This window comes from Bacillus rossius, chromosome 16 (assembly GCF_032445375.1).
Source record: "Bacillus rossius redtenbacheri isolate Brsri chromosome 16, Brsri_v3, whole genome shotgun sequence".
NCBI classification, from domain to species: Eukaryota; Metazoa; Arthropoda; class Insecta; order Phasmatodea; family Bacillidae; genus Bacillus; species Bacillus rossius.
This window is the reverse complement of record NC_086343.1, coordinates 34,052,850-34,069,680: the sequence shown is the minus strand read 5'-3', so window position 1 is coordinate 34,069,680 and position 16,831 is coordinate 34,052,850. Positions and strand designations below refer to the sequence as shown.

The following is a 16,831-nucleotide window of genomic DNA, read 5'->3' as shown; positions in this document are numbered from 1 at the left end:
AAAGGTTTTGAAAACAGAATTGTTCTAAAAGTGGAACCACAGCATGGTGAGTGTAGTTGTGGCGGGGACAATGCTGGAGGAGTCTTGCGGTGCTGCCGGCAGGCGGAGGGACCGGGCAGGGCGCGGCCGCGATGAAGCGGCTGGCCGACAGCGTGCTGGGGCCGCGCATCAGCACAGAAGAGTGCCTGGGCCAGATCCTGGAGGAGAAGTGGCGAGAGAGGCAGCTGGCCGCGACCAATCAGCTCGTCTCTCCCGGTACGTGTCTCCCAGTTGTCTTGTGATGCAGTGGTGGGGACGGCGGACACTCCATAGAACATCTCCCGATTGAAATGAGGAGTCTGAAATTGTGAAAAAATAATTTCATAAGTCATTATCATAACTATCACTTTATCTAATTTTAAAAGTACTGACGTTTAAGTACTCACTACAGTAACACTTTAAAAAATTTGATATGTGTGTTTGGAGTCCATGTGTGACAGAAGTGAAACTTCTTGCTTATTAGGTATAGATGAGAGATGAATTATTAGTATTTTTTTAATTGAACAAGAGATAATACTTGAGAATAGTAACAACGTGCGGGGGATTTACGGGATTAACTAAATAGGCATGTTGTAGAGTGCGGACATGGTTGCCATCACGTGGATGGGCACATGGACCTGGCTGGAGACTCTGTCTCGGGGTCGTGACATGGCCCATGTGGGTGCTAGGCTCTATCCCCCTTATACGGAGTTAAAGCATACACTACTGACAAGGTCGGGGGATTCGGTAGTATTTACAACGTACTTTTAGTGGGCGCCACCGTGTCTAGGGGGCACGGACCCAGCGAGAAGACTCTGTCTCAGGCGTGACGTAGCCCGTGTGACGGCGTGACTCGTTTCCCCCTTTCGCAATTACCCTAACCACGCAGTGGGATCTCAGGGTGCCCCACACGCCGACAAACAACACTCGAAGCACGCAAACACAATGGCTCTATGAAAACGCCTCGCGGCACGACAGGCACAGCTGTGGTCCAACCACCTCGATAGGCGCACAAAGGCAAAGTCCTCGGAGAGCCGGAACGGAGCGTCTTTCTTCAGGTGAACAGTTACCCTGTCTCCCGTCGTGCCGCGGACGTGGTTAGTGATTGAAATGCATAAAAATTACAATAAATTTTAATATAAAAACATATGGCACTTGGGGAACAAAACAAAAGTTTGCACAGTATTATTATATCTTGGGGAGTGAAGCACTGATTCTACAGCGCCCTCTTGCGGCGGCGCGCTATTTAAAACACGTCAGCCGGGAGGATTAACAGGAGGGGAGGGACGTGGTGGCACATCGGGCTCAGATGGGCGTAGCCCTGGACGACGTCAATTGCCCCCTCCTAAAGTAGGCCGATGTGATGACATCTCCCGACCTTGAGTGGGCGTGGCATTGTTTACCTCGCGTTCCCTGTGGCAATGTTTACATTTCGCCAGCTGAGCAGCAGCTCCGTGCCCTTGGATGTCTCCTGGGTCGTAGGTTGTACCTTGGAGCGGGCTCGGGTGCTCCTCTCTCCCCTTCACCTGCCTCGGATTCTGCGGGTTCTTCCACAGAGACCCGAAAGTCTGAGTCCTCTATGGAGTAGTGGAATGGCCACATCATCTCATGGCTGTCCGGCGACTCTGGTCGTTCGTCCGCTTCGTCTGACGTCCATATCAGAGGCAAGGGCATACCGTCTCCTCTCGTCGACAGTTCGTCTGTTTCCGCGAACCCGCGGAAGGGAGTGTCCTCTCCGTCTGTCTCTGTGAACAGCTGTCTTGTCAGGCCCGTTCTGCGTGGGGCTGGAACCGGCGACTCCACTTCCACTCCTGGACACCCCTGGAATCCTGCGCCCTCGTTCTCCATAGGGGTTGATGTCGCAGCATTGGCGTGATGTTGGTCCTCGGTAACTGTGGGGGTCACGGGAATCGCTTCCCTCTCCCTCAGGGCCTCCTTCCCCACCTCCGTGCGCGATTCGTACATCATCCCGATGGTACTTCGCGGCACGACCACTCGGAAGTGTGACTACGACCGCGGTGGGGCCTGGTATGCGCAACACTGCTATGGGGCCGCTCCACTTGGGTGCAAGCCCCGCACAGAAGTTTTTGTTTCCAGCTGAGAGTGGATGTAGACGCGCATACACCATCTGCCCAGGTGTCAGTGGCGGCGGTGGTCGTGTTGTGATGGGCGTGTGTTGCGCCTGGTAGGCCACCTGCCTGCGACGAGCCTCTTCATGCGTCATAGCGATGTTCCGCCCGCGCTCCTCTGGGGTTTCCTCCCTGTCCTCCGCGCATCTCTCTTGCACCCGGTACTGTCCGGGCAGGGGTAGGTTACGTCCTTGCACGAGTGTGGCTGGAGATTCGCCGGTAACTGTGTTCACACGGCGACGCAGGCAATAAGTGATTTCCGGGATGTGCGTGTCCCACAGGGTGTGGTCTTCAGCCAGCCGGAGTCTCAGCTGCGCCTTTATCTCCTGGTTGCGCCTCTCGGTGGGGTTAGCGCGGGGATGGTACAACGGCGTGGTATGCGTCGTGACTCGCCACGCCTCGCATAGCTCCCTCCAATTCCGTCCCGAGAACTGTGACGCGTTATCCGTCAACACAACGCGTGGGTAGCCCCAGCGCGGGAAAAATTCTGTGTCCATGGTGCGTGCAATGGTGCCAGCATGGCAGTTTGACAGCGGAAAGGCCTCGACCCAGCGCGTGAAGCAATCCGTCACAACCAACAGGAATCTCTTCCCGCGTGCTGACCTTGGGTACGGCCCCATCAAATCCAGAGCGACCGTGTGAAATGGCTCGGATGGTCGCCGGGGTCTTTGTTGTTCTCGCCCATCGGCTCGCCGCACCTTTCGCCGTTGGCAGTGTCGGCATCCTCGCACGCCGTCCCTCACATACTTGTTAACCCCGGGCCAAAAGAAGAGGTCTCGTACTGCACGTACAGTCTGATCCGTACCTGGGTGTCCGGCTAGTCTGTTCACATGTAACATTGTGAATATTTCGCGTCGCGTCACTGCGGGTGCAAATGTCTGCCATGGTTGTTGAGTGCCTGCGGTGCGTGCCTGTAACAATCCCTCGAGCACACGATACCCCTCGCACACCGCCTCCCCGCACTGACGTATTAGCCCTTGCGTGTGTTCGTCTCTGCCTAGGTGTCGGTGTGCCGCTCGTGGGTGGGAGGAGCTCGTCCCAGTCCACGTCGTCCCGCGCCTCTACCGTGTCGTCTGGGTTACGGGACAGCTCGTCAGCCAGCTCGTTCTGTTTGCCAGCGACGTGTTCCACAGTAAAGTCGAGTGCTTGCAGGACCATAGCCCACCGCGTCAATTTTTACCGCCGCCCCTGCATAGTGGCAAGCCATTTCAGGCACTGGCTGTCTGCCAGCAGTATGAAATGCTGGCCCTCTAGGTGTGGCCTGTACCTCCTCAGGGCCCACACCATGCCCAAACACTCCCTCTCATTCACACTGTAGCGTTGCTCTACTGCCCCGAACTTGGCGCTCGCGTACTCAATTATGCGAGGCTTGCCAGCATCTCCAAGCTGTAACAATATGGCTCCTATTCCCTGTTAGGCTTGCGTCCGTTTGTACAATTATCTGCTTTCCTGGATCTAGTCGGGCCAGCAAGTGACATTGCCGGAAACGCTGTTTCAATTTCTCGAAAGCTGCTTGCATTTCCGTGGTCCACCGGTAGGACTTTTTTGGTGACAGCTGTTCGGTCAGTGGTGCGGCGATGACAGAGAACTCTGGTATGAACGCACGTAGCCAATTGGCCAGTCCGATGAACCGTTGCAGCTGCTTACGAGTGTTTGGGATAGGCTTGTTTACAATGACAGACAGTTGTTGTGACGTTGGCCGATTCCCCTCCGCATTCACGACCAGGCCCAAAAAATCTAGTTCCGTTGTACCTACGTGACATTTCTCGGGGTTACATGTAAGCCCGTGGGCGGCTAGTCGCTCTAGGATCAACGCGAGGTGGTGCGCGTGTTCGTTCCATGTCTGTGACCAAATGATAATGTCATCAAGATATGCGGCTGCGAACGTGCCCGCGTAGTCCCCTAACACACGTGTCATCATGTTCTGGAACGTGGCGGGTGCATCCTGCAATCCAAAGGGCATGGCGCTAAACTGAAACCGCCTGCCGTCCGGAGTCGTAAAAGCGGTTTTAGGGCGGTCCTCTGGGCGTATGGGTACTTGCCAGTAACCCGCTTTTAGATCTAACGAGGAAAAAATCTTTGCATTACCCAACCCCGCGATTGTATCTGCGATGTTCAACAGTGGAGGTGGTGCGTTTACTGTTACCTTGTTAATTGGTTTAAAATTAACGCAGAAACGTAAAGTGCCATCTTTTTTTCCGCTAGCACGACCTGGAAGTTGTATGGGCTCTCGCTGGGCTTGATAATGCCATCTCGCAACATTTCCCTCACTTGATTCAGGATGGTCTGTTTCCCCGTGTGCCCGTAGCTGCCAGGAGGGATGAACATAGGGGTGTGGGGGTGAGTAGGAATAGAGTGCTCTGCGACCGTCGTACGTCTCAGCGGATCGGCAGTCGCGAACACGTCACTGCGGGGTACAATTACACTCTGGATAGCTGCCTGGTGCTCACGGGGCACCCCATGCTTGAAAGTAGCGAGACTGACCTGGTGTTTGGTTGGTGGCGGTGAGCGTCCGAGGCCATACACTGTACGGCGGCCCTGGTTGCCGACATGTACGCACCCATCACGTACCTCGATCATGGCACCTTGGTCGTACAGCCACGGATGTCCCAGGATAACGTCGTCTCGGAGGTCGTCGACCACCAACGCCGTGGTGCTCGAACGTTGGTCTTGCACGACCACGTGCAGCGTTACGACGCCCCTGGTGTGGCAGGCGTTCCCAGTGGTCGCCAGCTGGAGTTGGCCCGGCCAGGCCTCGAAGGGCGTCCCTTCGGCGAACTGCGATGACACACAGTTGTGGCTGGCGGCGGTGTCAATGAGAGCACTGACTGCCTGCCCGTTGACCACGACCGGGATGCGAAGTAGCACGCACTCCTCCACGCTCACGTGCCCCAGACTTGGTCCAGCTGTTGTTGTTGTGATAGCCGGTTGCGCGGGGGTGGCGGGCCGTGTTAGCGCGTCGCCCCCGGCTGCCCATTTCCCGATGGATCGTTCCGTTGGGCTGATGGTCGATATCGGTTGCGCACTGGGCAGTCCTCATGCCAGTGGAAGGTGCCACTCAGGCACGAGTGGCATTGCGGTGGCGGCCCCACGCCAATCTCGCGTCTGCGCCACGCCGGTGGCAGGCGTTCCTGCCGACTGTTGTTGGCGGATGGGAAGTACGGCACCACAGCCGTTGCGTCAGCGGCTGTCACGGTCTCTGCTCGTACTGTCGATTTGGATGACCGTACCGACTTCAGGTCATACTCAACGGCGCGCGCGTGTTGCGTGAACTCCTCGGCCGTCTGGCGGGTTGCATGTCGTAGATGCGGGCGTAGCTCCGGACGCATCAGCTCGACGATGCGCTCCAACAATCCCTCCGGGCCGCTCGCCGGGAACAGCCGTCTATGTAACCGGAGCTTCTTGACAATGAACGCCTCCGCCGATTCATTCAGACTCTGTTCCAGACAGTACAACTCCGTCCTGACCTTCATCTCCGCTTTCACGTCCGCGAACCGCACCTCGAATCGCTGTGTGAACTCCGACCAGGGCATGTCGAATTCACTGACGATGCTCCACCACGTCTTCGCCTCCCCTCTTAGCGCGCCTCCCACGCGCTCTGCCCACTCCACGTCCGGCACGCCGTACCGATTCAGTCTCTCATGACACACTCGCACGAACTTCCCCGGGTCGTCACACGTCCGTCCAAAAAATTCGGGCAGCTCGATGTGACCCACAGGCGTAGGTTGCGCGCACGCATTTGTTGGCTCGACATAGACTCGCGTCCCCGTGGCGAACGCCGCCCCGCGTGTTGCGAACTTCACCTCCCGACATTCGGTGCAGTCGTACCAACTGTCGCGTGAAGAAGCCTGCTCGGTCTGGTCCATACACCGCACGTGTTTGAAGGCCCGGCAGTTTCGGCACCAAGCGTCCTTGCCCGCCTCTCCAGTACAGGTTGCCACAGTACCGTTCAAACGTTCTATCCCGACTGAATTCATTCACCCCGCAAAACCGTCCAGGCGTGGTTCGCAGCGTTCCAGACACACGCACGTGTCCATCCACGAGGCCCCCGTGCCTCGGACGTGCGCACGTGACGCAATACATACTGTTTATATTAAACACGAGCTCTGGTTTAATTAAGCCCACTCCAGCTGCCGGTCGTCTATCGTCTGCCATGCTCGCATTAGTTCAACTCACATAAGCACTGCAACAAAATTACCGCTCCCGGGATGCGGAATGCCTCTGCTGCGCCTGGATTCCTGGAAGCGCGCTAGTGGTCACTGGATCGGTCGCGACATAGTACCGTTAGGCGAGCTGCACGGACAATGGCTGCTCGGCTCCGTGCACTCCGGTTAACAATCGCACAACTCCCGCGCATCCGGAGTTCATGGTTAAGGCAGCTTTTTGTCACGCCCCACGCTCTTGGGAGCCAATTGACAAGGTCGGGGGATTCGGTAGTATTTACAACGTACTTTTAGTGGGCGCCACCGTGTCTAGGGGGCACGGACCCGGCGAGAAGACTCTGTCTCAGGCGTGACGTAGCCCGTGTGACGGCGTGACTCGTTTCCCCCTTTCGCAATTACCCTAACCACGCAGTGGGATCTCAGGGCGCCCCACACGCCGACAAACAACACTCGAAGCACGCAAACACAATGGCTCTATGAAAACGCCTCGCGGCACGACAGGCACAGCTGTGGTCCAACCACCTCGATAGGCGCACAAAGGCGAAGTCCTCGGAGAGCCGGAACGGAGCGTCTTTCTTCAGGTAGCGACGGGAAGCGACTGCGCGAGCAATGACCGCAGTGGTAGCGGGGGGGGGTGTTTGGCGCCAAGCGCCCTGAAAACAGTTACCCTGTCTCCCGTCGTGCCGCGGACGTGGTTAGTGATTGAAATGCATAAAAATTACAATAAATTTTAATATAAAAACATATGGCACTTGGGGAACAAAACAAAAGATTTGCACAGTATTATTATATCTTGAGGAGCGAAGCACTGATTCTACAGCGCCCTCTTGCGGCAGCGCGCTATTTAAAACACGTCAGCCGGGAGGATTAACAGGAGGGGAGGGAGGTGGTGGCACATCGGGCTCAGATGGGCGTAGCCCTGGACGACGTCACTACCAACCCACTCTGAGCGAGGGTACGCTCTCACACTGCCGAGTGATGGGCGTCGGTGGGCTCTTAGGGCGTCCCATACACCCGGGTCCCCTCTGCAGAGAGCACACGTGGTCGCACAATCAAGTACTCTCAGATCCGGCTGGAAGGTTGCATTTAGTCGAGGCGTATACAAATGAACACAGTTATGAAAGTAAACTATAAGCTGCAAAAAGATGCCAACGTCAATTCAACCAGTTTAGGGGCGTACCTGGACACAGCGTGGCCTGGCCCAGAGATTAAAAAATGTCTTTCTGGACTTAAATGATTAATTAAGCAGTCTGCTAGCCGGGGCAGGCCTCGAAGCTAACGAAAAATGTTTAAAAATATATTAATTACGGCGGATGTTAAAGATCAGTTCAAATATGGTGAAGTCGACGAGGTGCGTAGGAAGCGTCCTACCCCGGGCTGCGGATGAGAGAGTGTCATGAGTGTCATAGCGAAGGAAGCAGTTGAATTACCGTTAAGCCATTTATATTTACATGAAGCAACAAATAACAAAACCTCTCGAGCACTGAATAATAATTACAATTAATTATTATGTATTAATAACATTTACTTATTTTGGTAATTCTTTAAAGCAATACCTAGATACTGAGTTTTATGCTGTGTGGTTGGTACTGTCAGAAATTCTGAAAATGTTTGCATATTGCGCTGCTCCGTCCTTATTTAGGCTGAAAGAAAACAAGACACTAGGGAGATTAAAATATAAGTAAAAATTACAGATTATAGTAATTATAATATGACTTTGAGGGTGTGTGGCACAGACCCTACTCACCTCTTGCGGAGTGAACAAACACACGCACGCACACTCACTCGTCGGTGAGAGGATTGAACAGAGGGTGATGGTGAGAGGAGAGGCACTTGAAGCAGGGCGAGCCACATCGGGCTTAGGGAAGGTGTAGCCCCGGTCGGTGTCAGTAAGGATGCGGGTATTATCTCAATGAAAAAAAGTGAATTTTTCCACGTACTGTACTCTCGCATCCGTTCACTGGCACTTTTCGGCTCCTCTTTTGGTGGTTTATTCCCACTTTGCCTTTGATAGTACCTCTTATCTGCTTCTGCTTTTTTTTATTATTTTTAGGCATGATGTTAAATCACTATCTCAAGCTGAATAAAATAAAAGAACAAAAATACACTCCAATTAAACATAAATTGCACTTATAAAGTCTATCTCGCAAGTCTATAACTCCTTTTGACATGTCAAATCACAGTGTTCACAGACCAAAAATAAATTACACTTATAAAGCTAACCTCGTAAGTCTATATGTCTTTTTTACATTTTCAATCGCATTATTCACAAAATATAAATGATACATATAAAGTTAATTGCACAAATCAATAACTCTTTTCCACACGAATAAATAAATTTTAGTTACTGTACTTTAAATAAGATTAAAGAAATATGGTAGCGTCACTTGTTAGCCGTTACAAAAACTGAGGTGTAGACAAATACAAGCAGCGTTACGAGAATTCTGTAGCATCACTGCTGCGTCATTTCTACCTCCCCCCTGCTGTATCTCCCCATCTGGCAGTTACAACTAGCACATAGCATGCTCCGCTACGTACCTATCTCTCTCTTCTTGCCGTCTTCCCATTCGACTGCTAGCGCATGCGTTGGAGTGGCATCGCCACTGACACACTCTCCTCCTCTACCGGTTCCCCCACCACGTCCTAACTGTTCCCCTACTGTAATTGGAATTTTCGTAATGCTTGAAAATTGTAGCCCCCCTTAGCAAAGAAATTTTACTGAAAAACTACTTTTAAGGTCAGGTGAAGACTATAGATTTTTTGGTTACCTCAGGTTTTTTTTTTATTGCCTCTCCCATAGCACCACCAATGTTGTGATGGCTTCTTTCTTCATGTTCTTAATAAGATGTAATATGTTGAAAGCTGTGAATATAAATCAAATTAGGTAATGCATCACAGGTCATATATTTGTATTACTGTATTTACCCACGACAGGGTTGCACATTTGATGCCAATTTTAAGTTTTGAGAAAATGTTCTGCAATTCTTATGCGAATTTATAACTTTAGGTAAAAAATTCCGTTAACTGGCACAATCTCCACGTGTCTATTTCAACAGGTTATTAAAACACAACTGTGACCCAATATTAGTATTTTCTTGCGTGAGATTTCTCAGCTTTCAAATGCAACTTTCCATGACAAAACTGCAGCCATTGTTGGTGTTTTGACAGACGCACTTCAAAGCCGTTCTTCAACTCTCGCACGAATGTTTCCCTAATTGTAACGTGCTTGCTAGTTTTTATTGAAGTATCGTGAAGGGGAAGGGGAAATCCACCTCACTTTACCTCAATGACGTTAACAATTAGAAACATAAAAAAAAACAATGGCCCTTGTAAAGGGACAGGCAGAGTGCCAGACGTGTTGTGCAACCCCTAAATAAATAAGCGTAAATATCAGAAATACAAAAATACACAACTTTATTATTCTTTAAATCAAGATGTAGAGGGGCAACACATAACAAGAATTACGAAAGAAAGAATTACGTAAACAGGTACTGAGGAACAATACAAATAGCTAATATACAAATGTTATGTGCTAACGTTATTCAAATCAAGCAATTGCAAATAGAATGCTGTCTGTCCAGACGTGAGAGGTGCGGCAGAGAAAAACGACAAACGCCCTAACGGAAAATGGGTCGAAAGCAAAAAAAAACAAAATCAAAGAAATGCACAAGGTGAGACACACTTGCAATGCAAACCAGAAAATTACGAAACAAATTCGGTGTCCAGAAAACATTACTTCATGAAGCCAAACATGACGCAGAAGGTAAACTACAGAATTATCAAGAAAAAAAATGTAAGACACCGACCAGAGAACACCTCCTAGCCATGCGTAACACGTCGCGACGCCGAAGCACCCCTCACGGCAATCGCTCCCGGAACAGAACAGAACAAGCAAAATAATTACAGCCCTATATATAAAAAGTCCAGATGGCACTAATGTCGCACACAGGCCTGGAAGGAGGCGCCTACGTCACGCGGACGTCACGAGAGAGTGCGGGAGGGGGCTTTAAGGGGAACGAGGGAAGGGGAGGAGCCGGCGGGCGTCTGAATGCCGAAGCGCACGTTGCATTATAAAAGAAACTGACTAAGGGTGGTTGACTGCCTTTTTTTTTCTATATCTGGAAGAGTACTTGTTTAAAAAAAATACAATAGCTGGGAAGGGATACAGGGGTGTCTTTTTGTCATTAAGAGGGATCGTTACGCAGTAGGGGAGAGGCTTTTTACAGTAATAAAGTAACACAGAAAGCAGACAAAAAAGAGGACCAGTGTTACCACCAGTGCCATATTTTTTACTGATCAATAAGCTGAGACAGGGACTTCACTTGTGTTCTACTATAGACAGATATATGATGCGACTCAAATTTGAAGGCGACCTTGAAAAAGTTGGATTTTTATTACCCAAATTATAGCTGTGACTGACCCATAGCAGGGGCAACTCTTCTGTAGGGAAATACGGTAAAAGTGGTTTTTATAAGACGAAAATCATGTTGGCTCCAATTTAAGCACCTGCTTATTGCATTTATATTTTCTAAGTACAGTTATTCTCTTCACTAATTTATAAATACTAATTTGTATTGCTGGTAATAATTTAAACCAGGTACTTTGTCAAGATTTATTAGTTATTCCTTCTCTAAAATGAAAGCATTTTTGTTGGCAGAACCGAGTTCCTCCGAGGTTTGCGACTCCGATGATGGTGGGGACCACTCCAATGCACACGTCAGCACCAAGGTAGTCAATCAGTCCTGAGTTTTCCGACATTCGCTCAAAGCACTGCAACTTTCTGCATGTGGTTATGAATAGTTAAATTATGGTTAAAGTTTTTATTATACTATATGTATAGTATGTATCATCAAAATAATAGTAAACTATAATGCCAAATTTCATATAATTATCTAAAACCTTATCTAAAAACTTCACCAAGACAATTCTAAGCATGTCAGCGAGATTTATTTGCTGAAGATATCTGTGCATCAGAAGAAAATGTATGCAGTTCTGCAAGTTTATGTACTGAAATTTTCTTACCTAAAATTATTTGTAAACAACTATTTTAACCAATTTTCACTCTTGAAACAAACATGGTTAGTAAATGAAACATGAATACAATCCAAACCTTCGGATATCAAGAGTGTTACGGTAAATCACAAATTTCTAAACAAGCTGTATAAAGTAAATTCCAACTGTGTTAAGCCATTGAATGTGTGTCCTACTTAAACTCCGCCATGTTGCAAAATTGTGTGTTTAGTAATTCTCACAATAAAATTGTTAAATGTATTGTAGGGGTAATTATTTTTATGTGTAACTAAAATAATTATTTTTAAGCAAATTTCTCCATCATTTCAGTACAAGTATTCTTAGTCATTGGAAGGATCGTAAATTTGCAATTTTAGTAAAAGTTTTGTCAGTTTATTCCTCACTTTGTTCATTACCATTTTTGAGAAAATGTTTTAATTTTCAGTAGAAGTTTCACACAGGGCTTTATGCCTGGGGGATGAGGTGGGATATATTCCTCCTAACCCATTCTTCGAATTCCAATAATAATAATAATAATAATAATAATAATAATAATAATAATCCCACCAACAAAAGAAAAAAAAATTGAAAGCAAACAGTGGGCAAAGTTATTCTGTCCACCCACCCCATCCTCCCTTCTCATCCTCAATGAAATTTTGTGTATACAAGTGTGCACATCATGCATGGATTCTGGTAGTAACATACACCAATAACTATACCACTTCAAGAATATTATGAAGAAAAGCACAAAAAAATATTATAATTTCTCAGTAAAAATCATTGTGTAAAATAATAAATCTCACAGCATGTTGATAAATAAATCAGCCGAGGTTATGATGTGATTTTCTTTGATTAGAATCTAATTAGGTTTTGTCCTGGACTTTTTCAAGCCATAATACCTGTCAAAAAGGTTATGAAACAAACCAAAAGGCACGACAACGGTAAGCAGACAATAGTTGCGTTGCTAAACGTATGCTGTGGCACTCTCCTCTTAACAAGGAAATGAGCTTATTCGCGGTTTGCTCAGTTTTGACCAAATGTGGGCACGTGCTGCTTCGTCTTGGTACTTCAGTCACAAGCATGTGAGTAGTCCAAGGTGCTATCATCGCATCAGTCGCAAGGAGCTGTTAAGCAGAGCAGTTTGCACGGTGTAACATACTAGGCTGACTCTTTTTAAAGGACAATGACTGAGTCCTTTCCCAATTTTTGTTTTGATGTGAAACATCTTTAAAATCACTCCGAGACATACAGATACCAGGATGAAAATTTAGACCGTGTTGAAAATGTTGACATCATCTCGCTTTAATAACGTCTTGAATACGAGCCTTGGAGACGTAAGCGAGGCGGTGCACAGCGTTAACCAATCAAAACTGATAGGTACTCTCTGTTCGTTCCATTTCACCTAGACGTGGTAGCATGGTTATTCAGGTGTCTGGGTGTAGAGTTTGTCGAAAGTGTGTGTGTGTGTGTGCCTAAACCAGTGCAAAAGCCAACCGCAAGTATAGAATATGCATACTGTTGGAAATGGGAGGCCATGTGCCACAAACAGGTGCCTCAAAATCCGGCGCTGAGCGAGTAAGGCGGTTTTAGGAACGTTGCGTAGTTTGTGCTGTGTGAACGATGGTGTGAGCATCTCTACTGCTGCTTTAGCTCATTTCACGGACAAAGTGAGTGAAGATGTCGAGATAATAATCATGTACCACATGTGTTAAAATAAAGGTCATAATCAATGTCGTTTATTCAGTTAAATGCAATAAACTAGAAGTGACTCTCTAATATAGATGTTATAAGCTGCTAAACCATTAAAAAATTTTGAAGTTTTAAGTGCTATCAACATAATTTGCTTGTTTTGAAGATAATTCTTTGTTTTTAGGTCACAAAACTCCTGATAGTCACTAAAAGGTATCAAAACTGAAGGGCTGGTCATGAAAGTCATGTAAAGTCTTGAAATAAACAATAACTGTGCTAGACGGCAAACTTTCATATCCAACAAACCTTTGGCTAAGTTGCATTTTGTTTTTTGATGCCTTACTTCAGTTTATTGTATTATCGTAATAAAACCGACCACTGATATCTTGTTGAAATTATCTATGAAAAGTTTTAGCTTTCTAACCTAAAAATCAATACTTACCTGCAAATAGTAGCTGTGGTTATTAAATGGTGCTGATGAAGTCCTGAAATTGATTCACCAGGTATTTGTAGACATCTTGAAAAGGAAATCCTCAGGTTTTCCTTTTATAAGACATAAATCGCTGCCAGCTTCGTGTGACATCTTCCAGACAGCATCCCACAGCTCCTGGTGTTGCCCCCCGGGACGGGAAACAAGAAAGGGTTGTGTTCGAGCGAAAACAAAGAAATGACTTATAAGAGTCACACATTTTACTATCTGCAAATAAGGTTAACAAAGACAAACAGATAAATTCCGAGAACTCAATTGGTGTTGTGTACATGTTCTTTGTTTCTTGGCTTGCTCAAGGACGTGCTCAGCATGTGCCTATCAACAAAAACATTTTGATTATTACCAACAAGCTTTAACATATAGTGAAACATTATTCTCAAAACAAAGTGAATGATTATGTTTACATATGAATTATTGTCTCCAATGTGTACAATTTCAAGACTGAAATAAATAGAAAACTTGCATACTTAAAATAAAACTGAGCCAAGTGAATAATATTTTAAGCATACAATATCTGAGGCATACAAATGCTAAAATGACTTGAGAACAAAAAAGACATTTAAATGAACCAACTATTTACAATATTACAACACTATCCTCCAATATTTCGATTGCGTGTACAATGCCTCAAACTTCAATATTTTAACCATAAAACCTCTACCAACTTTAATTAAATCCCTTGAGTCTGTGGGTGAAAACTGGCCGGACACTCGCCTTAGAGTTCATAAGGCATCCTGTCCTGGGCTCTATCGTCGAGTAGTTTCTTCCTCTAGCATGCCTGCCGACTAGCACTCTCCTGCCCCAACAGCACTCGAGCTGGACTTCAGTGGCGTACTTCCAAACAGGACCATCGAGTTGCCCTGACGACTGCGACACAGCGATGCGGAGAACAGGCCACAGACCTCTTTGTCCACGTCTAGCACGTCCGCCCCTGTCACGCTCGAACCAGGATGCTTGGAAAAACAGTTCCGTTGCACACCCTCAACACATGTACACAAAGTCAATAATAGTTGCCTCGGGGTTAGAAGTAACTGTCGGGAAGAAAGTAAAAGTCGAGTATATCATTACACTGCCGTGACATGCCAGCCACAAACCAACCACCGCATTCATACACATAAGCCACGAGTATTTCCTTCAGTGTTTCTGCTCACTATATCTTACTCACTCTGCAAGCAAAAACGTTCCAATGGCGAGCATTTTCAGACCTCAGGTGCTACTGTCTCCACTTTCCACTGGTCCCAAAATAGTGGAGCGACTTTTCACATAAAACTCGCCCGACGAGTCCCCAACTCGGTCCACGAGTTGAAGCATCAAATTGCCGACGATTACCATGTTCGCTAAGTCACTCTCCGCAGCACTGCCTTCGGGTTCCTCCTCAACGACTGGGCTATGTCCGATTTCCAAAGTAACATGTAAGTTGACCTTACCAAGCTTACCTAGTTCCAGAGACTGAGTCCACTTTCGATGTTCGATGCGTGCTCGAGCAAGGTGATGTTCCTGGTGGTCTCGCTAGGCGGCAGCAGGACGACGATCTTGGAGGTGTGCTTTGTGCTTCTTTCTCCTGCACTCTCTGTGCTCTGTGCTCACCCTCGGGTGTGCTTCCCATTCTTTCTCGAATCGCCCAGAAGGTCCAAGTTAGTGCTACATCGGCGGAGATGAAAGGAGAGGTGGTAGTCACTTAAGCGGTCCCGCGGTCACCCCCACTACTTCACTGCTTCAGCTGAAGCACGCGAAACCAGCAGCGATAACTTGCCTGGAAGATTGGCCACCCGCAGCACACAGGTGTTTGACGGGAGTAGAACCATTCAGGGTAAAAAAAACTGTGGGCAGCGACTAGCAAACACAAGCTATAATGTACCTTGTACGTGTCGGGAACGGAGCGAAAGTGCAATGTGCCTTGCAGTGCTTGGACTGAAGGGAGCGGGTTGCCGGAGACAAGCACGGACCACCCGTAGCGACGTGGGAGGACCCGGGCGCTGGCGGGCTGAGACTCCTGACTGGCTGCGCTCGTGAGGAGACAGTCTGGTAGTTCACAGGTGCGCCAACTTACAACCACTTCCCTCCCCCGCACAGCGACGGCCAGCCTTGCAGTAGGTGAGTGCCATGTAGGGGGAAGAGTGGTTGAGTTTCCAGATTGTTGATACAAGCCATAGGAAACCTTACAAGTTGTGCGATGCGTGCGAATCACGGAAATGATTAAGGCCCTGTCATACTGTCAAATATTTGTCTCCAATATGTTTGACAATAGATTTGTAAGGTATTATTGGATGGAAAATGACTTCCGATTTTATCCATCAAATAGATTTAGACAGATAACATCAAATATGTTCTGCAAGTGGATACAACTTATGATTTGTATCATTGTTCCCATCTGTTTACAAAGAAAATGGCCACCTTACAAAAACTTAACAACTATGGTAGTTGTGCTGGATTCCATTTCTTTGACTATCACAGCAGTTTTTTTTTGTGTGTGTGTGTGTGTCCACTACTATAACTTTTTGCTATGTCTGAAGTCGGGAATATTTTCCTGAAAAAATTTCCAGCATGATCGGCTACACTAAATGAAATGTATGTTCTACGAACAAATAGGTGAAATAGCATTATGCTTTGCATCAAATCTGTGTCACTAGTACGGACTGGTCAAAAAGAAACTGTTGATTTTTTTTTTTCTCGGAATTACTTATGTGTTTCAATCACTTCACGTGATTAGAAACACCGTTATTCCAGCCATGAGAAAATTTTACAATACACAATAGCAAACGCTGCAAAATGCATTGTTCAGGTCTGCTTCACTTTTGGTTATACATGGAAACAGTTCTGAATGTGCCGACATAAACACCTGTCCATGCTGTTTTTTTATTGTTCATAGACATTATAATGGCACAAACATTATACTTCTAAACACGTACAGAGCAATATCATCCAACAGTGCAAGCCGAAATTTCTGCCATGTAACTAGACGTCATGTGAATAATTTTCTCTTTTGGTTGTTTAACTAAATTGAGCTGACCAACTGGAAAGCAGATGCACAATTTCCCCTTTTGTTCCTCCCGTGAAACAACCGAAAGGGAAATTTATTCACATGGCTTCTAGCCGAGACGGACGTGATACAAATGCGAGAGACCAGACCGCGATGCCAGGTTTGGAGCTGGCTGGCGGCCCCGCATGGCCACTGGCGTCACGCGCCACCCTTTGACGTAAGGCATGCCATGTGTGCCTGCCCGGAGAACAAGGGTCTTCACTACCCCCTCCCCCTACACACCCCACGCATCGTCCTGCCTCAGTGCTGTTATCTATCGCTGAGCGGCTTTGGAATTTCGCGGGCTGCCGCG

The 16,831-nt window shown here is 47.5% G+C and overlaps 1 protein-coding gene across 6 annotated transcripts in view; it reads left to right on the top strand.

The window, feature by feature from the left end:
• Positions 1-16,831, top strand: part of LOC134540264 (coiled-coil domain-containing protein 88B-like) — a 91,711-nt gene that overhangs the window by 71,541 nt on the left and 3,339 nt on the right. For 3 of the 6 annotated variants that reach the window (XM_063382921.1, XM_063382918.1, XM_063382919.1), the window contains 2 exons: positions 103-255; positions 15,403-15,593. In XM_063382921.1, the coding sequence (XP_063238991.1) occupies positions 103-255; positions 15,403-15,512 (263 nt within the window). In that variant the 3' untranslated portion in view covers positions 15,513-15,593. Of the gene's footprint in view, positions 1-102; positions 256-10,967; positions 11,039-15,402; positions 15,594-16,831 lie in introns of all 6 variants that reach the window. The other 3 variants (XM_063382922.1, XM_063382923.1, XM_063382920.1) reach the window with 3 other exon arrangements.